We start from the raw sequence: 27,961 nt of genomic DNA, 5'->3' as shown, positions 1-27,961 counted from the left end.
GAAGAGGGAGTGGGGGAAGGGGGAGTGAGAAAGAGGGAGAGAAAAAAGAGGGAGAGAAAAAGAGGGAGAAGAGGGTTAGAGAAGGGGGGGGGGGGGAGAGGAAGAGGTGGGAGAGGAGCATCTCATCCTGACACATGGTGCCATGAAGCAGCTGAACACAAGAACTCTACAGACATTCTACATAGGAATCTCACATAACTAACCTTTTTCACAATATTTCCATGAAGAAGAGCCTCCACATGCAAGCGGGACAGCAGCTGCGGAATGAAGGCCTTCAGCCGAGGCAGAGTAACATCTGGAAAAGACGGGAAAGTAATTTACTACTGCAGACTTCTAATGCTACATGGCTGAGATGCTCTGATTGGACTGTGAAGCAAACTCCGCCCTAAATAGTGAATGAAGTTAATGCGAAGGCCGCAATAAAGCCTCATACAACTGATGTCATCCAAAAAAAAAAATCATTGTGAAATGACTGCCGAAAAATAGACTTACTAATTGAGGAAAAAACCCATTTGCATGAAAAAGTAAACAAAACCCATGGAAATGTTCAAATTATATATACATTTGAACCTGAAACACATGATGTGAAAAAAGTGACCATATAGTACCAATCCTCCTTAGAATTTTATTAAGTCCACTTTTTCTATTATTTCAGTACTAGGGTTAATAAACCAGTAATGTAGTATCTGTGCAGCTCCTGAAAACTACCGCAACCAAAAAACCTGTCTGTAAAAAAAAAAAAATCAAACTGTTGAAGCTGTTTGCAGATAGAATTGCAGAGTAAACTATCTAAACTTTTGATAAGATATATAGACAAGTTAAGGTAGCCATACACTGGTCGATTTGCCATTAGATCGACCAGCTGACAGATCCCTATCTGATCGAATCTGATCAGAGAAGGATCGTATGGCTGCCTTTACTGCAAACAGATTGTGAATCGATTTCAGCCTGAAACCGATCACAATCTGTTGAGCTGCTCCTGCCGCCTGTCCCCCCCCCCCCCCCCCGTATACATTACCTGAAGCTGGCTCCGGGTCCTCTTCTCCGCGCTGCACCGCATCCCAGCATCCTGCACCGCATCCCAGGGTACACTGTGTCACTCCGTGACCAGGAAGTTCAAATAGAGCGCCCTCTATATGAACTTCCTGGTTACTGGAGTGACACAGGAAGTTAAAGTACGCTGGGATGGAAGCAAGAGCGCTGCAGCGCGGAGAAGACGCGAAGAAGATGCCCGGGAGCCAGCGTCAGGTAATGTATAACTGTATCTGATCGGCCGCCGCTAGCGACGCACTCCCTACCCGCGGGCGATCGACGGAAGTAACCCGCATGGCGCGATCGACGGACCGATCTGATTTCGGGAGGAAATCGGATCGGCGGGTGTGTTTAGCGCGAACGATTGGCAGCAGATTCGATCCCAGTGATCGAATCTGCTGTCGAATCGGCGGCAAATCGGGCCAGTGTATGGCCAGCTTTACTTGTTATAGTTAGTTTTTCATCTCGGATCCGCTTTAAGCCCTCCTGGGTCGACTTATACTTGACTGCAGCTAATTCCAGCTTAAGAGAGTCAAATATTGGAGTGGACTTATGCATGAGGTCATCTCATAGTTGAGGACATATGGTAGTTACATGACAATCGCATCAAAATTGAAATCGAATGTAAAATCACATCGGAATCGCATGTAGTGTAAAAAAGCCTTAAATACAGATAAACTCAGGAAAGTGAAAGTCCATGACCACCCCCCCCCCCCCCCCCCCAAAACAAAAAACAAGCCCTATTCCCAGCGGGGCATTACACGGAAATTGAATACAATGTTAATCCTATGCGACGTTCACAGTACGTCGAGGCAATCTAACGGACTGAAGTATCCCATCGCACTGCATGTGGTTGCATTACCACATAATGCGCCTGTTAACAGTGATGGTGAAGCATACTTATTGACTGCTTCACTGCGTGTGATGCAACCTGTGCAAAACGTGATGTGCAACATTTCTGTTCCGTTCCTGTTACAGGGGACGCAACGCAAATCCCACTGTGAACGTACCCTAAGCGTATGACCAGCTTTTAGCCTGAAGGGTTTCAAACAGATAGGGCCATTTTACACTTAAGTTTTGATGTGTTGCATTTTAATGCGCTTTAACTTTCCATAGCATTGCATTGTGAAAAAAGCTTCAGTTGCTTAATGTACAGTGTGAAAAAGGCCATAGGGACCATGGACATTACCTGACACATCATTTGGCCTTTCAGTTACAACTGACAGCAACTGATATGGTGTTATGCTTGGTTCACACATAAAAAGTGTCCAGTTCTGTCCTGTCAGTTTTTTACAGTTGGCATCAGTTTTGTGTGGTTCTATGGGTGTGTTCACACATAAAAGGTGTACATTTCTGGTCCAATCAGGTAAGGCACGGTTCACATTGCGTTTTTGAGCCAAAAGGATCCGGTGGGCGGATCTGGTCTCCGCTCTGTCCGCGGCGCGGTTCACATAGTGAAAATGGATCTGATCAATGATTGATCGGATCAGTTTTCACTCACCAATATACAGTGGCTTGCAAAAGTATTCGGCCCCCTTGAAGTTTTCCACATTTTGTCACATTACTGCCACAAACATGAATCCATTTTATTGGAATTCCACGTGAAAGACCAATACAAAGTGGCATACACGTGAGAAGTGGAACGAAAATCATACAGGATTCCAAATTTTTTTTACAAATAAATAACTGCAAAGTGGGGTGTGCGTAATTATTCAGCCCCCCCTTTGGTCTAAGTGCAGTCAGCTGCCCATAGACATTGCCTGATGAGTGCTAATGACTAAATAGAGTGCACCTGTGTGTAATCTATTGTCAGTACAACAAATGCAGCTGCTCTGTGATGGCCTCAGAGGTTGTCTAAGAGAATATTGGGAACAACAACACCATGAAGTCCAAAGAACACACCAGACAGGTCAGGGATAAAGTTATTGAGAAATTTAAAGCAGGCTTAAGCTACAAAAAGATTTCCAAAGCCTTGAACATCCCACGGAGCACTGTTCAATTGATCATTCAGAAATGGAAGGAGTATGGCACAACTGTAAGCCTACCAAGACAAGGCCGTCCACCTAAACTCACAGGCTGAACAAGGAGAACGCTGATCAGAAATGCAATCAAGAGGCCCATGGTGACTCTGGACGAGCTGCAGAGATCTACAGCTCAGGTAGGGGAATCTGTCCATAAGACAACTATTAGTCGTGCACTGCACAAAGTTGGCTCTTATGAAAGAGTGACAAGAAGAAAGCCATTGTTAACAGAAAAGCTTAAGAAGTCCCGTTTGCAGTTTGCCACATGCCATGTGGGGGACACAGCAAACATGTGGAAGAAGGTGCTCTGGTCGGATAAGACCAAAATGGAACTTTTTGGCCAACATGCAAAACGCTATGTGTGCCAGAAAACTAACACTGCACATCACTCAGAACACACCATCCCCACTGTCAAATATGGTGGTGGCAGCATCATGCTCGGGGGGGTGCTTCTCTTCAGCAGGGACAGGGAAGCTGGTCAAAGTTGATGGGAAGATAGATGGAGCCAAATACAGGGCAATCTTGGAAGAAAACCCCTTGGAGTCTGCAAAAGACTTGAGACTGGGGCTGAGGTTCACCTTCCAGCAGGACAAAACACCTAAAGATAAAGCCAGGGCAACAATGGAATGGTTTAAAACAAAAACATATCTATGTGTTAGAATGGCCCAGTTAAAGTCCAGATCTAAATCCAATCGAGAATCTGTGGCAAGATCTGAAAACTGCGGTTCACAAACGCTGTCCATCTAATCTGACTGAGCTGGAGCTGTTTTGCAAAGAAGAATGGGCAAGGATTTCAGTCTCTAGAAGTGCAAAGCTGGTAGAGATATACCGTATTTTTCGGAATATAAGACGCACTTTTTCTTCCCCAAATTTTGGGGAGAAATGTGGGTGCGTCTTATATTCTAAAGATACAAAAAAAATCAATGCAGAGTGCGCAGGGAAGCTGAAATGCCGCTATACATTACCTGATCTTGCAGCCGCGATCCTCCCCCCGGCTGTCGTCATGCATGACCCCTGGCGCACATGCGCGGCTAGTGCAGATGACTGCGTGTATGGAGGCGGCGACCCAGCGAACTCCAGCAGCTATTATTCAGAGGACCCAGCGGACTCCAGCGGCTATTATTCAGAGGACCCAGCGGACTCCAGCGGCGATTATGCAGATGGCCCAGCGGACCCCGGAAGTGTTTATGGAGATGGCCCAGCGGACCCCGGTGGCTCTGCACAGCGGTAGGCGGCCAGTGCCCCTGCCTACCGCTGCCACTGAAGAGGATCGCACTGCGGGACCCAGGGTGAAAGGAGGATGCTGAAGAGGATCGCCGACAGCCGGGGGGAGGATCGCGGCTGCAAGATCAGGTAATGTATGAAAGTGTATTGTAGTGTATTGTAGTGTAGTGTAGTGTAGTTAATTGGAGTTTAGTGCAGTGTAGTGCAGTGTAGTTTAGTGCAGTGTAGTGCAGTGTAGTTTAGTGCAGTGTAGTTTAGTGCAGTGTAGTTTAGTGCAGTGTAGTTTAGTTTAAGTGTAGTGTATTGCTGTATAGTGTATTGTAGTGTAACTGATGGGGAAATAGGGCATAGTGTAGTGTAACTGGGCAGTGTAGTGTAGATAGAGTAGCTTAGAAAATGTTTTTGGGGGATAAATGTCCATAAGACGCCCCTGCAGTATAGACGCACATAGGTTTAGTTTTTTTTTTTTTTCCTGATTTTTGCCCTCTAAACCTAGGTGCGTCTTATATGCCGGAGCGTCTTATATTCCGAAAAATACGGTACCCTAAAAGACTGGCAGCTGTAATTCCAGCATAAGGTGGTTCTACAAAGTATTGACTCAAGGGGCTGAATAATTACGCACACCCCACTTTGCAGTTATTTATTTGTTAAAAATGTTTGGAATAATGTATGATTTTCGTTCCACTTCTCACGTGTACACCACTTTGTATTGGTCTTTCATGTGGAATTCAAATAAAATTGATTCAGGTTTGTGGCAGTAACGTGACAAAATGTGGAAAACTTCAAGGGGGCCGAATACTTTTGCAAGCCACTGTATAACTAATCTTCCGTAGCAGCCGGCGGTAGAGGCTTCCTCCTCTTCGCGCTGTGACTACACAGCGCGTCGTGTGACTAGTCACATGATGCGGAAGACGACAGAAGCCTCTACCGTCGGCTGCTATGGAAGATTAGGTATGTATAAACCCTCCCTCACTCACCCGCCCGTCTGCTGCTCCCTCACCCACCTGCCCGTCTGCTGCTCCCTCACCCTCCTGTCGCTCAGGTTCGCGATGGCCCATGCCCCCATCCCCGGTGGATGGTCCGTTTTTTTCACTAGTGTGAAGAAACGTTCCGGTTTCCATTGCCCCAATGCTGCTGCATTTTTTGTCCAGATCCGTTCCGCTAAGCAAAACGGTCCGGAAAATTAGAGCCTGCAGCAATTTTTGGGGACCTGAACGTACGGAACGTATTCGTACCAATGGACGCATGTGAATGGATCCATAGGTTAACATTGGATCCTTTCACATCCGTTCCTACAGTATACCTTCCGGTCCGGAAAAAAACCGCTAATATGAACTGGGCCTAATACTGCTAGAAAACTGACAGGACTGGAAATGTACAGGTTTATGTGTGAACCAAGACTAAAATGACTAAGTCTGTGCCATTCCATGCAGCCGCCTTTGACAGTCACGTAGTCTGCACAGTACATTCCGCCATACGGAGGAGCGATATAGAAGGGAGGAGGCAGTAGGCTCCTGCTGTGGATAAGAATAAAGCAACTGGGTAAAAAAAAAAAAAAATCTAACAAAGAAATGTATTCTCCAGAAATATCAGTCCCAGGAGATGAGGGATGCCTATACAGACAGGAGACTGCCACCAGCCACCGATAGCTCTATTACAGCCCTGCATAATAAAAAGGGGTGCTTTTGTAATTTTTGCATGTTTTGAAATCAATAAAGTGACATCCCCACGCCATCAGCATCAGTCAGCAAGACTTGTGGGTCAGAGCACAGCTACCTGCCCTCATATAGGGTTCTGGAGCTGAGACAATGAGGAGTGCGATAGCACACAAAGGCAGGATGTTTCTATTCTGTGTGACAGGAGCAGAGCGTCTGCTTCTAATCCGCTGGCGCGGTGACCCAGTTTCCATGCCTGTGCTCTGAAATCTCCCAGCAAACGTCTTCACGCTCTGCAGCAAATAGCTGCGCGCGCTCAGGTGCTGCTCAGAGATAAAGCCGCCTCTCCGCTGAGCTCAGAATATGATTTATGGGGCTGCTGGGAAGGCTCTGTGGAGCTGGAAAACATTATTAGAACAGCAGTGAATATCACCCCTGGCACTAACAAGCCTAGGAAATACAAAAAGATAGAAATGTTCCTTAAGGGAAAAAAAAAGAAAAAAAATGAGTAAAGCCAAGCGCAGCCCCGTCTGCACACGAGATGGGGGGACGCAGCTCCCAGAAGTCCCGCGTGAGTCCCGAAATAGAACAGCCCGAGTGCATCTATCACCTCCAGATCTGTACTCAATGTCATTCTGCAGGCAGCACACCCAAAAGTCTCTGAATAGATTACAGCCTTTAGAACAATGGGGCTAAAGAACTATTTAAAATCTGATAGTCCTCTGACGAAGCCCTTATGGTTGAAACACGATAGGAATGTAGGGTTGTTTGCTGAGCGCTCTGTACTGTCCTTCTGAACCAGTATAAGGGTTCTATCTGGCTATACAAATGGTACATGCTGGGGGACTTTACAGGTGGACCTTTATCAGTTTTCTGCAGTTTGCTGACAGTGCTGCATTGCTGTGAATAAGGCATTCAAGTGTGAACTAGCACATTGGTTAATATGGATTGCAGTTTTCCTGTACAGAAAATGCACAGAAAAACTGACGAGCGTGGACAGGCCCTTAGAGTGTATAATTGTTGAGGCACTTGTGAACAATTATCAAGGCACTCGCCTATTTTAACAGAGACTTAACAAAAATTTATTTTTATTGGTACATTACAGAACTTCACTAGGGCTGCCCCTCTGGAACTCGCTCCCACCAGCCTTCAGACTCATTCCCACCTTTAATACCTTCAAACGAGCCCTCAAGACTCCTCTTTTCATGCTTGACGGGCACCCTCTTAACAGATGCACCTATTATCTCTACCCCCAACCTTTAGATTGTAAGCCTCAGGCATGCCAGACTTACTTTAAAAAGGACCTGCTCTTACAAGACTGAATAACATGTATGGAATAGTTGTGTCACCCCAACATAGAAGAATCAAAACCTGACCTCAGGAGATGCAAGGAAAGTACCGTAGTTGGGGGAAGCACAATAGAACACCAAAGAGCTTTAAACCAGGATTGAACTTAATCGGATCCGAGATGAAAAACGAACTATAACAAGTAACTTGTCCATATATCTTATCTAAAGTTTAGATAGTTTACACAGCAAATCTAGCTGCAAACAGCTTCAATAGAATATGATTATTTCTTCCTGTGATACAATGACAGCAGCCATGTTGTTTGTAAACATTACACAGAGGCAGGCTTATCTGTATCTTGAGCAAAAAAACCTAATCCCCCCTCCTCCTCTGAAATATCTGGCTAGTAATACCTCCCCCTCCTCCTGCCCAGACTGAGCTCCCATGATCCCTTGCTACTGTCTGAAAGTGCCTTGGCTCTCTGAAAACCTGTGGGCGTGGCTTGTTTAGTTTATAGGGAATTAGAGTAGTAAAACAAAAAAGTATTTGGCTTGAGGAATGTGATATAAACAATAGGAAAGGAACAATTATGCAATGAGTAAAAGTTCATCTCGGAACCACTTTAAACCCAATCAATAGTGGATACTCCCTTTCCCACAATCCCACAAGAAATCTTTACCAATTCTTGAATAGATAATCGGGGAGGGGGGTCTGTGTGGCTGATAGTGAGTAGAAACCCCTCCCACAGTGTGATGTCAGTGTTGGAGGTCTGTGAACCTTGTGTATTGTGGGAAATAATGTATGTGTGTGATTATATATATAACATGGCAAACATAATTTCTTGATCTATCTTCTATTTTTTTTAACTTCTTATTTTTTAATTTATTGATTTCAAGCTAATGCTATCTTTCGTTAAAGTTCCTCTGTAAGTCATAGCTAAAAAATTGTAATGGGCAGCCATGACTTTCTGTAAATGGTAAACAATTCTGTTTATAGGTCTGTTCTTCCATCGATTTGGGAAGTCTCCGAGTGACGTGTGTGGGACTCACCCTCTAGAGCATCCCGGAGCTCGTCTTTGGTCCAGGCCACTTCAGTCATCAGCACCCTCAGGTAATACATGGCGTGCTGGTGAGGCTGTTCTGCCCGGAAGTTGTTTAGAGACCGCATGTACTACAAAAGAGAAAAGCAACACCGATGAAAGCATCAGAACCTGCATCACATGACCTGATCACCTGTTCCACAACCGCTGAGATGCGGGAGTAACTTACGGCCTCCTTTATGATCTCAAAGCGTCTTTCGTCTATTTCAAAGGTGGCCATTTTCTCAATGATCTTCTTAAGCAGAATGTGCTGCTTGTCATTATAGCCTTTGACAGAGAGCTGGAAAACAAGCCATTCATGTCAGTGAAACAGCCGTGTTTGTATCATTCCATCACAGGAATCCTTCACCTGCCTACAGCTAAAACGTTCTCAAACACACTGAAGACAACCAAGCAACCCTGTTCATTTTTGTGTTAGAGGTTTTTACATTTTAAAGTAGCCAATACACATCTGAGGCAGGTCATTTTTGTCTTATCTGATATGCAAGGAAATGTAACCCTTAAAGCAAACATGAAGTGAAAATAAAGTTATGAGATAATTAATTGTATGTGTAGTACAGCTAAAAATAGAAAATTAGTAGCCAAGAAAAGAGTCTCATTGTTTTCCAGTACAGGAAGAGTTAAAAAATAATTTAAAAATAATTGGTTATCTATGCAAAAGATGACCTCCTCTGTTTACCAAGAATTTGGTTTTTAAGCTCATTTAGCTTCCTTTTATCCTTTTGGTGCCTCTGTTCTCCTGCATAATATTGAGTCCACCAGAAAGAAGAAAAACTATGTGAAATCTTGCGCCAAACATACACAACTTCTGATTACTCCTAATACAACCACTGGCAGCTCCTCGACCCCGGCTGAAGGGTATGACTGTAGCACAAGAAAGAGAAAAAAAGAAAGGAGGAGTGCTCCATAGTGTATTAAACCTTTTAATTAAAAACACTTATTATGTGATGAAAATCAGGCATATCGTGGGTAGAAACCCCAAATCAATGACCCTGGGTGGCGACCTGTTTCTCCTCTGTGGCCAGCACTGGGAGTAGTCCTGGATGTTGATGGACACCGGGAGCCTATCCTCTGGTCAATAAGTGCAGTAACTTCACAACGCGTTTCGGCGTATCCACGCCTTTATCAAGCTAGTTACTGCCATGCACTCAATGTATTTATATACCTAATGGTGACAGGCAATGAATGGTCCGACCTCAGAGTTCACCTAGTTGACCTCTGATTGTACCGCCCATTCAGCACAATTCTTTGTTCTTATACTAAAAGATTTTTTAAAAAATCATATTATATATAATTTATAAAAAAGGTGTATAAAGGTATACAATATATAATTTATAAAAAAAGGTGTATAAAGGTATACACATAGAGAGAAAAAACATATGGAAATTTGATCAAAAAACACTCCCGTACACATGAAATCTGATTGTGGGAGGTACAAAGTTCCTCTTCTGTTGCGAGCAGTTTCCCAGTACCAATTTTGAGTCTTAATTGTTCTGTACATACATATATATTTTTTTCCCTTCTAGACGGCGAATAGTGCCGGTATTTAACTGTCTGGATAGGCTACCCCGACTGGAGGGCTTGTTGCTTAGCTACCTCCAGACGCTATAGTTGGTATCCGCCCCCTTTTTTGTATAATTATCTCCACGACGGCCACGCTGGACTACTCCCACTGCTGGCCACAGAGGAGAAACAGGTCGCCATCCAGGGTCATTGATTTGGGGTTTCTACTAACGATATGCCTGATTTTCATCACTTTTTAGTAAGTGTTTTTAACCCTTGCGTGGTTTTTAATTAAAAGGTTTAATACACTACGGAGCGCTCCTCCTTTCTTTTTTTCTCTAATATTGAGTCCACCCTGGGTGGAGGGTTGAACCCCCTTTTTCTCATCTACAGAGAGCGACTTCTTATTCCTGAGTGGGGTCAGGAAAATCTCTCCACCTGCCTTTACAGTGGTTGCCTAATGGTAACCCTGGTTTGTGAGTATTAATATTTACTCTATCTAGTAACCATTTACCAGTACATATTACACTATTGGGGCTCGTGGTGTTCCTTGTTTTTATCTATGCAAAAGAGCTTCTCAGAGCTCTTCCACCCAATTTGGGTTGAAGACTGTCCTGTTTTCTGAAGCACTTATATGTCAAAGAAACAGTCAGAGACGGCCTCAAAAAAGGTTTTATTGCAGGAGAGTTTAAAGGGTCATTAGCTCTGCTCGGTTTTATAGTTTCAAAGACAGAGTGTGGTTTATAAACTGCAAATATGAAAAAATGATGCAAGGTTATAAAACAATAACTGAAAAATAAAATGAGACTTTTCTTTGCTACTAATTTTCTATTCATTATTGGTACTATACATACAATTCATTATATCATAAATGGGTATTTTTTTCGCTTCAAGTTTGCTTTAAACCTGGTGCACAATTCAATTTTGATTGGCCAATTTTACCATTTCCATGTAGTAAAGGGGCTTACAGTGGAGGAAAAAATAATTTGACCCCTCACTGATTTTGTAAGTTTGTCCAATGACAAAGAAATGAAAAGTCTCAGAACAGTATCATTTCAATGGTAGGTTTATTTTAACAGTGGCAGATAGCACATCAAAAGGAAAATCGAAAAAATAACCTTAAATAAAAGATAGCAACTGATTTGCATTTCATTGAGTGAAATAAGTTTTTGAACCGTCTAACAATAAAAGACTTAATACTTAGTGGAAAAACCCTTGTTTGCAAGCACAGAGGTCAAACGTTTCTTGTAATTGATTACCAAGTTTGCACACATTTTAGGAGGAATGTTGGTCCACTCCTCTTTGCAGATCATCTCTAAATCCCTAATGTTTCTAGGCTGTCTCTGTGCAACTCTGAGCTTGAGCTCCCTCCATAGGTTTTCTATTGGATTAAGGTCCGGAGACTGACTAGGCCACTCCATGACCTTAATGTTCTTCTTCTTGAGCCACTCCTTTGTTGCCTTTGCTGTATGTTTTAGGTCATTGTCGTGCTGGAACACCCATCCACGACCCATTTTCAGTTTCCTGGCAGAGGGAAGGAGGTTGTCGTTCAGGATTTCACGATACATGGCTCCGTCCATTTTCCCGTTAATGCGATTAAGTTGTCCTGTGCCCTTAGCAGAAAAACACCCCCAAAGCAAAATGTTTCCACCCCCATGCTTGACGGTGGGGACGGTGTTTTGGGGGTCATAGGCAGCATTTTTCTTCCTCCAAACACAGCGAGTTGAGTTAATGCCAAAGAGCTCTATTTTGGTCTCATCAGACCACAGCACCTTCTCCCAGTAACTCACAGAATCACTCAGGTGTTCATTGGCAAACTTCAGACGGGCCTGCACATGTGCCTTCTTGAGCAGGGGGACCTTGCAGGATTTTAATCCATTGCGGTGTAATGCGTTTCCAATGGTTTTCTTGGTGACTGTGGTCACTGCTAATTTGAGGTCATTCACTAACTCCTCCCGTGTAGTTCTAGGATGCTTTTTCACCTTTCTCAGAACCATTGACACCCCACGAGGTGAGATCTTGCGTGGAGCCCCAGAGCGAGGTCGATTGATGGTCATTTTGTGCTCCTTCCATTTTCGAACAATCGCACCAACAGTTGTCACCTTCTCTCCCAGCTTCTTGCTAATTGTTTTGTAGCCCATTCCAGCCTTGTGCAGGTCTACAATTTTGTCTCTGACATCCTTGGACAGCTCTTTGGTCTTTCCCATGTTGGAGAGTTTGGAGTCTGCTTGATTGATTGATTCTGTGGACAGGTGTCTTTTATACAGGTGACTAGTTAAGACAGGTGTCCTAAACCTCCTTGGCGGTAACCCCGAACGTTAGCTAGCTGCGCCAGCACCCCGATCGCCGCCGCCGCGTGCCCGATCGCCGATATCCGGTGCGGCGCGCGGCCCCCCCCCCCCCAGACCCCGTGCGCTGCCTGGCCAATCAGTGCCAGGCAGCGCCGAGGGGTAGCCCGGGACTCCCAATGACGTCCCGACGTCAGTGACGTCGGTGACGTCATCCCGCCCGTCGCCATGGCGACGGGGGAAGCCCTCCAGGAAATCCCGTTCTTTGAACAGGATTTCCTGATCGGAGATCGCCGAAGGCGATCGAAGAGGGCGGGGGGATGCCGCTGAGCAGCGGCTATCATGTAGCGAGCCCTGGGCTCGCTACATGATATAGAAAAAAAAAAAAATTAAAAAAAAACTGCTGCGCTCCCTCCTGGCGGATTTTTTTATACCGCCAGGAGGGTTAATGAGGGTGACTAATTGAGTAGAAGTGTCTAACCACTCTGTGGGAGCCAGAACTCTTAATGGTTGGTAGGGGTTCAAAAACTTATTTCACTCAATGAAATGCAAATCAGTTGCTATCTTTTATTTAAGGTTATTTTTTCGATTTTCCTTTTGATGTGCTATCTGCCACTGTTAAAATAAACCTACCATTGAAATGATACTGTTCTGAGACTTTTCATTTCTTTGTCATTGGACAAATTTACAAAATCAGTGAGGGGTCAAATCATTATTTCCTCCACTGTACATACACAATCTCTTGATTGTCCAACTAAAATAGGATGTTTGCATGCACCCTTAAGCCTGGTACACACTTTTAATTATGATTGGCCAATCACTGACCAATGTTACCACCTCCATGTAGTAAAAGGATCAACAGATATTGAATACTATGAGCAGATCGTGTAGGTAAAACTACCTAGAGGTGGCAAGATTGGTCAGTAAAGGCCAATCAAAATTGAAAGTGTATACCAGGCTTTAGTTTGTGTATCCACTAGACAACAACCTTGTCCTCAATAGTTTGGCTGTGTCCACTACAATGGACATGTCACAGATAAATCACCATCTATGATGACATGTCTAACTTCCATCCAGTGTCCTCAAATAACATGCAGGTCGAGACTTTGCATTCTGTCACTGCAGTGGAGACAATGGATGGAAAGGACATGTCAGCACATGTTTTAACAGAACTCATGTTTAACATATGATCTGTTGTGGTCTGTTCCATGAAATGTACCGATTAAAACCTCGTTCACATTAGGTGCGTTGAAAAACATGTAAAAGTGCATGATAGAAAAATGCATGCGCTTGTGCACGCTTTAGTGCCTTGCGCTCAGTGCGTTGCGCTTTTTTAAGCATGTTTTGCTTATTGTAGCAGTTGTCAAAGCTTTGTTTTCATATGTAAAAGTATTTTTTTCCCCCAACTAGGGGTAAAAAACACATGCGCTTCTATGCACTTGTATGCGCTTCTAAAAAAGCGCACCTATTTACTTGCATTGATGAGCGCTTTACAGCTCAAGGCACAGAAACGCATGCAACACTACGTTTTTGTAACGCAGCTCCGCGCTTAGGTGTGAACCAGGCACATTTAATTACACAGGAAAATCTATACCTTGCAGTACGCACAAGGCAATGCGCTGTGAAAAGCGCACAAAAACGTAACAAGTGTGAACGAGGCCTACGGGTCGCCATATATCTGACGATTTTGTATCAGATTGACGATCTGATTAGTCTCGATTTAGATGAAAATCGGTGCTGTAACAAGCATGCCGCATCGGACATGTTGGGAAATCGTAGGCCAGCGTGGTCGATCGGGTGCACAACGCTTAAGGCATGCAAGATCACGACGACCGCAATGGACCCCTCGGCCGCTGCCCGACAAATGTAAATGTATACCTGTGCAGTAAAATATGATTTACTGCATGGGGGTACATTTGGGGGTAGTGATGGAGGCGGGGGGTGCGGCATAAAAAGCCGGTTCCCGAGAGATTCCATGCTGAAATCGATCAAGAATTGGCCTGCAATGTATGGGCAGCCAACAGATTTCTCTCTGATCAGATTCGATGAGAGAGAGTGTGTGTGTGTGTAATGCTGGGAATACACGGTACGTTTTGTACCGTGTATCGAGCCGCACGATAGATTCCGGCGCGTCCCCGCGGGTGCCCGGATCGATTCCCGCTCATCCCCGCGGGCGGCTTCTTATCTTCCGCTTGTTTATTCTTTTGTCCTGCCCGCCGGTATCGAGCGCGGAATCGATCCAGCGGGGTATCACACACGTCGGAAATTATCAATCGAGCCATCAGCGGCTCGATTACATGGTACAAACGTACGGTGTATGCCCAGCATGAGAGAGATCTGTCTCTTGGTTGAATCTGCCCGTTCGTCGCTGCTGGGCTCGGCCTAAATCACACTTAATAAAAGTTTTTGTTTTTTTTTAAGGCCAATTAGCAAATAATGACCAGTGAGAGTCTAAATTATCAAGACAAGTGCAAGAAAACATAAGCAAATGTAAATGAGTCGTCCAGAGCGGCCAATCAGGCTTCTGCCAAGCAAAATAAGGATTCTGTTTAGTTGCTCTGGCTGGCTAATCAACTTTGCAATTTTTTTTCCACTGGTCCAGGTAAACATGGACATGTGTGTGCCAAAATATCAGATCAGCCAATAAAATGCCTGCCTCCACAATGTGTAGTCAATGTGTGTATTTTACAGTTTATAAGCAATGCATAACTCCACCACCACCAGTGACGCCTTCTCGCAAAAACCATGCAGCAATAAAAATGGTGTTAGTGTAAAAACTCGCGTGAGGCTGTGCCTACTATGTTTTCTCATAGTAAGCCTGTTACAAAAACCAGCTTGTGATGTGAAAGCAAACACAGGAAATATACCCTGAACGTATGTATGTATATATATATATATATATATATATATATATATATATATATATATATATATATATATATATGCTTGTAACCCATGGCAACCAGTCAGTAGCATTATTGTTACTTTAAGGAGGTGTTTACCAAACCTGCCCTAAAAGTCATAAAAGCTTCAGGTCTTGTAGACTTCTACCAAAGAATTAAGTCCACATTGCTGGGATACTAATAAGGTGAGGTTAAAAAGACTATACATCCACAATTAGAGACTTATGACGACTCACTGGCATCTTTATCTTTCAAGTCTTCCCCCCCCCCCCCCCCCCTCCAAACCCCGAAATTGTAACCTTCCGATGCATAGCGCCACCCCCTTGCAGACGAGTGCTGGGGCGTTTCCATGGCGCTCTGCATCTCCAATACAGAGAGTGACAAGGCATTTGTCTGCAAGGTGCAGGACTACGCTCTGGAAGCCGACACCTTCGGGGCTAAGGTTGGTGGAAGACCGGAAAGATTAAGACCCGGCGAGTCATAACTTTTTAGGGAATCCATGTACTGTCTAATCTCTTTAAATATGAAAAATACAATTGATTGTTGGATGCGAGGAAAAGTTTGGCTAACACATCCTGAAGTGAAAGCTCCATCTGATTGGCTTTTTAGGTTTATTGAGCCCACTACAACCTGCACTGCCTTATAAAATAGGCAAATAGGCACGCCCATGAAAAAAGAAATACTGCTTTGGGCTAGTGTTTACTAGTTCAGCATTTGGTCTCCATAAGTTAGGTAAAGTGAGACCTGAACTTCACCACACACACAAACTTTCTTCCCCTGAAGCCAGGATGGTGGCACTATTTTTAGCTCCTGTACCTCTGGCTGTGTTCCTGGACGCCATACATGCAGAAGGAGATGCCGCTATTCTGACTGCAGAGGAGAAGACCTTTACACAGCAAAGATCAGGTACCACCTGCCCAGTCTACATAAATGTCACACTGGAGAGGGCAAGTACAGGGGCGTAGCAATAGGGGGTGCAGAGGTAGCGACCGCACCGGGGCCCTTGGGCCAGAGGGGCCCCGAAGGACCGTCCCTCAACTACAGTATTGCCTCTCTATTGGTCCTTTGCTCATAATAATCACTTCTATAGATACTTGGAATAGTGGTAATCATTAACAAGCTATTTCCCATCCCCTTCTTGCACCTCAGACACTGTAGTTGCCATTGGCAGGTTTTGGTGCGCCGTATCAATTGTCATGTATAGAGTGCTTGGGGGGGCCCCATGTAAAACTTGCATCGGGGCCCACAGCTCCTTAGCTACGCCACTGGGCAAGTAGTACAAGGTAGTAATAAACTACCGTAGTTAGTACTAGCTTAAATCAGGATTTTATTTTTAGAGTCTAGACAATACATGTTAAACTCTGGCCCTTAAGTGGTTCCCCCCACCTTGCATTATGTCTGGTCCACTCTAGACCACCAGGGAAGCTATATTAGGGTAAAGCCCTTAATCCCAGGAAAGCCATATGGGGGACAGGGAAAGCATTAGACACCAGGGAATTGAATAGGAGTGGGTCATTAGACACCAGGGAAGAGTATAGGGGAGGGAGGGGGGTCATTAGACACCAGGGAACTGTTTATGGATGTGAGAGAGGGCCAATAGAAACCAGGGCAGAGTTTGGGGATCCCTAGACACCAGGGAACTGTATATGGGAGAAAGGAGGGCCACTAGACAATTCCCTGGTGTCTACTGGCCCTCCTCCCTATCCTATACAGATAGGGGAGGAAGGAGGGCCAGTAGACACCAGGGAACTGTATAGGGGAGGGAGGAGGTCGACTGTACACCAGGAAACTGTATAAAAAAGGGGAGGAGGGCCAGTAGACACCAGGGAACTGTATGGGAGAAGGAGGGGGCCATTAGACACCAGGACACTATAGAGGTGAGGAAAGAAGGCCACTAGACATTGGTTGGCCCACAACAGCAGTCTCCATATGTCTCTCACTTCAAGTTCCCTTTAAATATGAGAACGGTTTGAGTAGTGGCGCAAATTCCCTATTCACCTAGGGCTAAAAAAAAACAAAAAAAAAACAAAACGAAAACCAAATTAGGAAGGGTGAGCTAAGGCTGCAAGTCAATTCCCACATATTTCTGCTGTTAGATGAATAAAGCACAGAGATAACAGATTGTGTATATTTTCAATATAAATGGCCAATTAAAGTGAATGTAAACCGGAAAAACAAAACAGATACTCACCTATGGAGAGGGAAGACTCTGGGTCCTATAGAGCATTGCCGTTCCTCTCATGGTCCCCTCATTCCAGTGCGGCCACCCCCGTTAGCAGTATGTGCAGTACGGAGCCGCCTGTTATCAGGAGCATATAGCCACAACGTCTGATTTATTACTTAAACACAAAATTGGCCCCTATGTGGGGTTTATAAAACATAACTTTTAAATCATTAAAATATTCATAATTATGGTAATAGATGTAACTACAGATCAAGGCAGGGTTCACTATACACAAGGATTGATACAAGCGGTTGAAACATGTTGGATTTTTTTGGGGGCATGTCATGTCTTTTATACGTGAGGAAAAGTAAAAGCATTTCTAGTCAAGTTAACAGGGATTCAGGTCGGAAGGATCTGCCTTGTTGGCAGATATACACGATCCTGGTGTATAATAGAAAGAAGAGAGAGTGCAGAGCGGCACACTTTTCCTAGTGGTTTTCGGGTGCTTGACCAGGGACGTTAAGCATCATCCCAAGTGACATCCAAGAAGTAGAAAGGTTGGTCAGCACACCAGCTTCTCAATGAGCAAGATTTAATGAATCACATGTCAACACCAAAGTTAACAATTGTTTCGGGGCCACAAAGGGTCCCCTTCATCAGAACAGTGCACTGTTGTCTGCACTGTTCTGATGAAGGGGACCCTTTGTGGCCCCGAAACAATTGTTAACTTTGGTGTTGACATGTGATTCATTAAATCTTGCTCATTGAGAAGCTGGTGTGCTGACCAACCTTTCTACTTCCTGGTGTATAATAGTGAACCCTGTCTCGGTGTGTATTTACATCTATTACCAGATTTACAAATATTTTAATGGTTTAATTAAAAGTTATGTTTTATAATCCCCACATAGGGGCCAATTTTGTGTCTCGGAGACTTCTGAAGTCTCTCGCGGCGGCAGATTGGAACGGTGGTGACGCCGCTGGGCGAGGGGACGGTGAGAGAAACGGGAAGTCTCTATAGGACTCAGAGCCTTCCCTCTCTTCAGGCAAGTTTGTTTTTTCCCCCCCAATTCCCATTGGCTTTATAACCAAACTCTATAAGCCAATCAGATGTCCTCTCTCACGCTGCAATACTACATGACTGGCTACTCAGGACTGAAGCATCTGACCATACTACACCTCATTTACAACAAAAATACAATGGAGAAAAGTCATCTGTACAGGTTACCAAACCAGATCCGATTGGCTGTCCTGGGTAACCTGACATACGGCTTTCTTCCAGTTCTTATAAATGAGACCCATTATGCCTTATTATACACTAAAGCCCCAAAAATCATACAAACAAACATAAGCAAACAAACGTCTTTCCCAATGGGATAGACATATGTGTATGTAAAAACCAAGATAAGCACCCCACACTGTTCAGTATATATAAAATAAAGGTGTTTCCATGCCTTAGCGGGAAGTCAAGGCTTCCGCATTACACTTACTTACAAGAATTGCATTCATAGCTGATGCAATGCCATAGGTGACACCTGCGAGGCGGGCTGCATATGTATACTCTTTTAAATCATCCTTCAATAACCTTAGAAACAGGTATGTCATGTTGCAATGGAGGGGGTCAGCATAAAGGTAACGACTAACAAGAAGAAAAAAAAACAAGGGAAAAACATAAAAGTAACACAGAAGAGGGGAAAATGAATTGCTTGGTACTGCAAGCCGTGGCAGGAGAGTGGATGGAGGACCTTGACAAAAAGAGTATGGATATGCAGCATCACATCGTCTCTGGGATTGGACTATAGGTCGTTTCTTTTTCAATTCATAGCTTTATTGACAAAATGCTGAACAATGATTTCTATGACACAGGAGAGAGAGATGGGAAAGGCATACGACAAAGTCCAGCTCCTCCACATGACAGTATAATGCGCAGGGAGGAAGCGGGTGAGATGGTTTCTGGCGTCTGCCTTGGACTTGGGTACTTACATACATCCCATAGACGGTATTTTGGAGATCATAGTTCAGGCCGGCTAGCTCTGCTGCATATGCATACTCGTTGAGAGAATCTTTAAGCAGTTCAATGTACAAATAGGCCATGTTACAATGCAAAGGATCCACATAAGCAAATGGGCTGAAAGAGAACATTGAAATTAAGTCTGGCTTCAGTCATATCCTGCGCACTCCCTTTAAACGCCATCTAATTTAACACAAATGCAACCCTGTGGAGATAATGCTATGGGTAGCCTATAGTTTCACAAGGGCACACTGACATTCTGAGTACAGGTAGTTCATGACATACAAACACCCGACTTACAAATGGCCCGACGATACGAACGGCCCGAAAATGTGACATTTCATTCTATGGGAACAAGTAACAGAAAAAGAAAATCTAAATAGACTTTGTAGTTTTTGAGAAAATGATTTTGAAGATTTAAAAAAAAAATAAAAATGAGAAACCAGTTTTAAACTGGTAAAATTACATTTTTGCTGTGGTACAATGAGGGCACAGGGGGACAGAAGTGACACAGTGGGGGACACTAAGGGCACAGGGGGGACAGAAGTGACACAGTGGGGGAAGCAGAGGTGGCACAGAGTGGGACACTGAGGGCCCAGGGGGGACAGAAGTGACAGTGGGAGGAGCAGTGGTGGCACAGAGGGGGGCACCAAGGGCACATGGGGGACAGAAGTGACACAGAGGGGGACAGAAGTGACACAGAGAGGGACAAAAGTGACATAGTGGGGGAGCAGAGGTGGCACAGAGGGCGACACTAAGGGCACAGGGTGGACAGAAGAAACAGAGTGTGGGGGGGGGTGCAGTGGTGGCACACAGAGGAGTACTGAGGGCACAGGGGGACAGAAGTGACACCGTGGGGGAGCAGAGGTGGCACAGAGGGCGACACTAAGGGCACAGACGTAACAGTGGGGGGTGCAATGGTGGCACAGAGGGCACAGGGGGACAAAAGTGACACCGTGGGGAGCAGAGGTGGCACAGAGGGCGACACTAAGGGCACAGGGGGGACAGAAGTGACAGTGGGAGGAGCAGAGGTGGCACAGAGGGGGACACTGAGTGCACAGGGGGGACAGAAGTGACAGTGGGAGGAGCAGTGGCGGCACAGAGGGGGGCACCAAGGGCACATGGGGGACAGAAGTGACACAGAGGGGGACAGAAGTGACAGAGAAGGACAAAAGTGACATAGTGGGGGAGCAGAGGTGGCACAGAGGGCGACACTAAGGGCACAGGGTGGACAGAAGAAACAGATGGGGGGGGTGCAGTGGTGGCACACAGAGGGGTACTGAGGGCAAAGGGGGACAGAAGTGACACCGTGGGGGAGCAGAGGTGGCACAGAGGGCGACACTAAGGGCACAGGGGGGACAGAAGTAACAGTGGGGGTGCAATGGTGGCACAGAGGGCACAGGGGGACAAAAGTGACACCGTGGGGGTGCAGAGGTGGCACAGAGGGCGACACTAAGGGCACAGGGGGGACAGAAGTAACAGTGGGGGTGCAATGGTGGCACAGAGGGGCACTGAGGGCACAGAGGGGCACAGAGGGGCACAGGGGAACACAAGTGACAGTGGGCGAGCAGAGGTGGCACAGAGGATGACACTGATGGCACAGAAGGGAAAGAAGTGACACAGTGGGGGGGCGAGGAGCAGTGGTGGCACGAAGAGGGGCACAGGGGAACAGAGGAGAAGCAGAGGGGGGGACACTGGAGGCACAGAGGAGGTACAGGGGACAGAGATGGCACGGTGTTTCGATTTATGGACAGATTCAGGTTAACGAACCTTAAGTCCCCACCCTTGTTTGTTAACCAGGGACTACCTGTATTTGCAGACTACCGCTGGGGTGTGGCATGCTTGAAGGGGAACACACATAGGTGGATATGGTGGCCAGACTATAGGAATGAACAATTACTGCCAAAGATGATCAGGAAGTAGCCACTGATGCATCATATTAGAACATTCTCTCAATCACATTTCAGCAGAAATCTAACAAGGATCGCACTTCTGCATGGCTTGTTTAGCACCGCCCAGTGCAGCACAAAACCATGCAGCTGCTAACTGCACCACCACCCAAGCAAGAAAAATGTAGCACCGCTACCCATCATGGAACAACCAGCATATGGCTAACTTAAAGCTGAACTACAGTCTGGCATAACAAGATTAAAACCATGTCTCCCAAATCCTTAGTTCCATAAGTCATCCCCCCCCCCAACCAAAGCACTAGATGCAGCCATCTTGCATAATAATGTTATACCCAGTTCATTGTTTAAGCACCATACTGCTATCTTGGTTGAGAAAGCACAGCTACAACACAACTTTCTATCTATGTGCCGTGCAGAAAGGGAGCAGAGGGGGGGATTTTTGACTGTAGTTCCTCTTTGACTAGGAGCACCTGCTTTTCAATGCAAGCTTACAACCTGAACCTACATCCAAATCAAAGAACATTTATACATTTAGAACAACCTGTTAACGAAGAAATAAGGCAACATTTGCATTAGGATAATCTATAGACACAACAGTAGAAAATTACAAAACATGTAAAGTGAAACCCCAAACATTTTTTTTTGTACAAATTAGGTGAAGTTCTTAATTTTATCAGGAATTACACTGAGGAGATTTCCCCTCACGTCCCTTGCCAGTAACATGGGTCAAACAATACAGCAAAGTGAAGTCTCTCCAATTAGGAAGTTGTTGACGTATGCCATGAAGGGGTTTAAACATCTGTCATGTTTTTATTTCTGTGTGTTCATGTTCTATAATCCATATTTCCTGTCTCCGGCAAATGCTCCAGATAAATGTATATTTCTTTTCATACATGTCAATTATCTTACCCATGATAATCATGTATTTTACAGCTCTGTGTAAAGTGCATTAGTATTGGCAGGTTACTGGTGTTTTAAGCCTATAGTAGTTAAAGATGAACTCTAGTGAAAATAATGTAATAAAAGAAAGTGATTCATTTTACATTAATTATGCATAAATGATTAAGGGCCGGTTCACACGGACGCTTGGCGGCGTCTACCATCAAGCGTTTGGGACCCATCGGCTAAACTCTCCCATTCAAGTGAATGGGAGCGTTAAGCATTGCGCGGTTACCGTCGATTACGTAAATGCGGCGTTCTGATCCCGATTTAACGCATCGTTTCGGCCGTCCCTAGAAGCCGCATGCAACGTCCAGGCAAGGCAAGCCAGCGCGGCTTCATGTCCCCCTGCAGGGACGAGAAACGCCGGTCGCGACGATCTCCGTACTGCCGCCACCGAACGAGATGTCACAGGACGACGCAACTTCCTGGCCGCCCCATTGCTTCCTGCCGCCCGTGTGAACCGGCCCTTAGTCAGTGTTTGCCCATTGTAAAAATCTTTCCTCTCCCTAATTTACATTCTGACATTTATCACATGGTGACATTTTTACTGCTGGAAGGTGATGTCACTGGAAGTAGCTACTGCTTGCTTTGGTGGCATTTGGAAACAGCTGTAAACAGCTATTTCCCACAATCCAACAAGCTTCACAGACAGGAAACTGCCAGGACCATGATCCTCACAGTTTCCTGTGGGAGGGGTTTCACCGCAACATCAGTGAAACAGAGGCCCCTGATTATTCCTTTGTGAAAAGGAATAAGATTTCTCATGGGAAAGGGGGTATCGGCTACTGATTGGGATGGAATTCAATTCTTGCTCACAGTTTCTCTGTATGGGTATCCTGAACCAGGGATCTAGCCACAGCCCCATATGTGTAGTGATTGGTTCACATGTGGTACAGGAACACGACCCTGGGAATACCATGAACTACTACTGGGTGAGACACCAGAAGCCTATCAACACTGATACACACAGGACCATACAAGTATAGGTCCATTTGTTCCCTGCAGGACAGATCAAAAGTGAAATTATTTATCTGGAGGTTGCAACTGTTAAAAGTATAAAGTGAATATAACGGGTTGAGACGGGACTAAAAATAATGGAACTAAAAATAATAAGGGAAGGGAGGTGTTTTTAGCACTGCAGATGTAAGCACACACACACCACAGGGTAAATGTAAAAGATTAAATAATTTATTCAGCACAATTAAAAGGCACACTTCATATCAAGGGTCTCAGTCTGCTTCTTCAGGTCAATTTAAAGTGGTCTAACACCCAGCATTACAACTTTGCTTTAAAAGATTGCTTACAGCTTACAAACTATTATGCCAGATTTGTTTTTTAGCAGAAATTCACTGAATGGATTAAACATGACATTTTAGTGCTGCATTTAGCTAGAAATACTCCTCCGTGCTTGCTTGTTTAGTTACAAATGTATCTATCTACAATGTAACAAACAAACACTGCTCTGAGAGAACAAAGAGGGCTTCCCCGGCAGGCTTTTCAAAGGTCTATTTGTATTCCAAATAAAGATACATTTTGTAACTAAAGATAAGAACAGATGCGGATTCCTAGTTAAATCCAACACTAAAATGTCATGTTTAACCCATTCAGTGAATTTCTGCTTAAAAAAAAATCTGGCATAATAGTTTGTAAGCTGTAAGCAATCTTTTAAAGCAAAGTTGTAATGCTGGGTGTTAGACCACTTTAAGTGCCTTTAAAGTATGGTTACAAGCATGGATGCCTGAAATTTCGTGACCATATTTTAGAGGCACTTGTATTGACCTGAAGAAGCGGGCTGAAACCTGAGAAACGCCTTTGGAGGTGTTCACCTTTCCGGGTGTGGTGTTATCTACAACCAAGAAGGACCAACCAGGAGTGTGACCATCCAGTTCCAGTAGGACCTGGAATACGGACCTGGGATGGTTATTTCCCCGTTGTCGATATACGGTGGTTACAGAGACATGCAAACCACCTTTGTAAGTAATAATACTATTAGGCTCAGTTCACACATTGAGCAGCATGCATCCGCTACTGCGTAAGGATCGTACAGGTCGGGAACGTCCGCTCCGACGAGCGGAACGCAGGGAGCAGAACGGAGCGGAACGTAGCAATGTGAACTTTCCCATCGGGAAAGCATTGCTTCCGCTTCTGCGTTCCGCTCATCGGAGCGGAACGTAGGCTCAATGTGAACCGAGCCTAATACTACAATCTAACATCTAATCAGCCACAATACTGCACCATTTGGCTCCTGGTCTCTCCTTGCCATACAGGTGAGTGATGACTAGATGCATGTACTAAACACTTATTGTACTTTATTGAGATATTTTAAAAAAGGTTATCACATGGCTTATGTGAATGTAACTTATTGACCTCGTGAGTGGATTTCTGTATGTGTAATTTAAATCAAAGGTAATCTAAAAGCTCACAAAAATCTACTTATTTCTCAGCCTTGCCCAGCATGCGGAAATTTCTCAAATGATCACCTTTCCATGTACTGGTGGCCAGAACATTTGTGAACCAATATTGTTGATACTCCATCAATAGAGGGGGACAATGCCCAGCTCCTCCAAGTGTTCCATAGGAGGGAGCAGAGGGGGGAGGTGGAGCCTGCCCAGCTCCTCCCAGTGTTCCATAGGAGGGAGCAAAGGGGGGTGGAGCCTGCCCAGCTCCTCCCAGTGTTCCATAGGAGGGAGTAGAGGGGGAGGTGGAGCCTGCCCAGCTCCTCCCAGTGTTCCATAGGAGGGAGCAGAGGGGGGAGGTGGAGCCTGCCCAGCTCCTCCCAGCATTCCATAGGAGGGAGCAGAGGGAGGAGGTGAAGCCTGTCTAGCTCCTCCTAGTGTTCTACAGGAGGCATTAGAGGGAGGAGGTGGGCCTTGACCAGCTCCACCAAGTGTTGCACAGGAAGGAGCAGAAGTAGGAGGCGGTTGTGGCGAGTTCATGGCTCTGAGCAGAGGAAGAAACTTTCACTCTGGTAGCAACTCTATACTTTGGAACGGTCAGTCATAGGACCCAAAGCACAAAGGGAATTTCTCTGGTACAGCTGCATCAAAAATGAAAGTCATGCGAGTATCAATAATGTGCTTATAGCTCTGATCTATCTGCAGGCACTCACAAAGCCATATCACAGAAAGTATCCACAATGTCCCTCTAGCTGTTTATAAGGCCAGAACCCAGTCCCTCTCCAAGGCATACGATAACTACAGAGCAAACCAAACTAGAGGGATCTTAATCATTTTTTCACAAAGCAACAGAACTGCATTACTGTCCACTGCGTACATAAACTAAGTATTGTTCGACCAGCTGCTCCCATTTAATAGTTTTGAATTTAATGTTAAAGAGACTCTAACAAAAAAAAAAAGTTCCCCTGGGGTGTACTCACCTCCAGAGGGGGAGGCCTCGGGGTCCCAATGAGGTTTCCCCCTCCGATGTAGCTGCAGGCAGTCCAGCGCTGGCTCCCCTGAAGCCTCCCGCAATCCGGGCTCGACAAGTCTGACAAGGCTTGATATATTTACCTACCCTGGCTCCAGCGGGTGGCACTGTTGCGGCTCTCAGCACGGAAATAGAAGATCTCTGTCGGGTCCGCTCTACTATGGAGGCGCAGGAGACTTGCGATTGGCTATTTACGTCCATCTCCGAGGGGAGAGACGATACTGCGCCTGTGCTGGAGCCAGGAAGGTAAATATTTACATCCCCGCTGTTCAGAGGGGCACAGCGAGACCGCCATGGGACACAGGAGGACGGGAGAAGCCTCGATAGGATGCGGAGGCTTCCCCCACTCGAGGTGAGTACACCCCAGGGAAACCTTTTTTAGTTACAGGTTTTCTTTTATGTAAGATAAGGACAAGGAAAACAAAATATCCTGTGATGCAAACTGTAATAAAAGCTATGTTGTCATCGTCTATCTCCATATAGTGACATAATCAACAAAGTAATAAATATGGATTTTGATTTTAGGCAGGGTTCACACTTATTGCAAAAACAGGTTTTTTGTTTTTTTTTGTGGGGTGTGGGGGGGATTAGGGATTTTGTTGCACTGCAGCATTTTTTTCAGTTGTGTGCTCCTTAAAGGGACACTTAAGTCAAACCAAAAAAAATGAGTTTTACTCATCTAGAGCTTCCAATAGCCCCCTGCAGCTGTCCGGTGCCCTCACCGTCTCCCTCCGATCCTCCTGGCCCCGCCGGCAGCCACTTCCTGTTTCGGTGACAGGAGCTGACAGGCTGGGGACGCGAGTGATTCTTCGCGTTCCCAGACACATTAGCAACCTCTATGCTGCTATATGGTATATGATATATGCTATGGCAGCATAGATGGCGCTATTGTGGCCAGGAACGCGAAGAATCACTCGCGTCCCCAGCCTGTCAGCTCCTGTCACCGAAACAGGAAGTGGCTGCCGGCGGGGCCAGGAGGATCGGAGGGAGACGGCGAGGGTACCGGACAGCTGCAGGGGGCTATTGGAAACCCCAGGTGAGTAAAACTCATTTTTTTTGTTTGACTTAAGTGTCCCTTTAAAGGGGTCCTGTGGACTGTTTAAATAAACGAAAACCGCCACTTACATGGGGCTTCTATCGGCCCCATGAAATGTCCTGCACCGTCCTCCTCCGATGCTCCGTTCCCCGCCGCCGGTCCCGTTGTAATATTCGTCTAACAAGACAAATAATGCTCGCTCCCGCGCGTGTCATCGGGAGCTTACTGCGCAGACACAGTATGAAGTTTTCTTGTACTGCGCCTGCGCAGTAAGCTCCCGATGACGCCTGCGGGAGCAAGCATGTGCGCGGTCGCAGTCTAATCAGACAGCTGATTAGCCCGGAACCGGCGGCGGGGAATGAAGGATGACGGTGCGGGACACAGAACCACTTTAAAGGTTAGATCCAAGCTGCAAAGAAAAAACAAGATCTACTTACCTGGGGCTTCCTCCGGAAACTGTTAGCCTATCTGTCCCTCGCCGCAGCTCTGCTCCCAGCCGGTGGCCCGGGGTCCCCTCCGTTGCAGATGCCGACCTCGCCATGTCAGCATCTTCTGCACCTGCGCCCTCGTGGTAGCCTTCATGTGGTCTGGAGCCTGTGCAGACCGCTCCAGGCTACGTGAGCGTGGTCACACACTCGCGCAGGTGCACAAGATGCGGCATCTGCAACAGAGGAGAACCCGGGCCACTGGCTGGGAGCAGAGCTGCGGCGAGGGACAGATAAGCTAATAGGGGCTGGAGGAAGCCCTAGTTAAAGGATACCACAACTGACATGTGGCATAATGAGATAGACATGGGTATGTACAGTGCCTAGCACACAAATAACTATGCTGTGTTCCTTTTTTCTTTCTCTGCCTGAAAGAGGTAAATATCAGGTATGTAAGTGGCTGACTCAGTCCTGACTCAGACAGGAAGTGACTACAGTGTGACCCTCACTGATAAGAATTTCCCCCTTTTTTATCTCTTTCTTGCTCTCAGAAGCCATTTTCTTCTAGCAAAGTGTTTTATAGTTGGAATTTCTTATCAGTGAGGGTCACACTGTAGTCACTTCCTGTCTGAGTCAGGACTGAGTCAGCCACTTACATACCTGATATTTACCTCTTTCAGGCAGAATAAGAAAAAAAAGGAACACAGCATAGTTATTTGTGTGCTAGGCACTGTACATACCCATGTCTATCTCATTATGCCACATGTCAGTTGTGGTATCCTTTAAGCAATCTTGTTTTTTCTTTTCAGCTCGGATCTTCCCTTTAAGGAGCACAAAACTGAAAAAAATGCTACAGAGCAACACAATCCCTAATCAGCACTACATTCCACTGTACGTTACACTGCCCTGTGGTAATCCTAATTTAGCTAAGCCCAATGTTAACCCAACACCAATACCACAAAACACTGTCACACTGCAGAAATTCAGCTATAATTAAAAGTAACTGAATGGCCAATAGAACAAAAAATGCTATACATA

The 27,961-nt window shown here is 45.4% G+C and overlaps 1 protein-coding gene across 1 annotated transcript in view; it reads right to left on the bottom strand.

Moving 5' to 3' along the window:
* The window catches only part of IDE (insulin degrading enzyme), a 123,758-nt gene that overhangs the window by 7,354 nt on the left and 88,443 nt on the right, over nt 1-27,961 (bottom strand). The window contains exons 15-18 of the mRNA XM_068258893.1: nt 19,157-19,301; nt 8,488-8,598; nt 8,269-8,389; nt 204-295 (exon numbers count right to left, since the gene is read on the bottom strand). Of these exons, the coding sequence (XP_068114994.1) occupies nt 204-295; nt 8,269-8,389; nt 8,488-8,598; nt 19,157-19,301 (469 nt within the window). The remainder of the gene's footprint in view (nt 1-203; nt 296-8,268; nt 8,390-8,487; nt 8,599-19,156; nt 19,302-27,961) is intronic.

This window comes from Hyperolius riggenbachi, chromosome 10 (assembly GCF_040937935.1).
Source record: "Hyperolius riggenbachi isolate aHypRig1 chromosome 10, aHypRig1.pri, whole genome shotgun sequence".
Taxonomy (NCBI): Eukaryota; Metazoa; Chordata; class Amphibia; order Anura; family Hyperoliidae; genus Hyperolius; species Hyperolius riggenbachi.
Note: the sequence above shows the minus strand (reverse complement) of the source record. Positions and strands in the feature narration are given on the sequence as shown.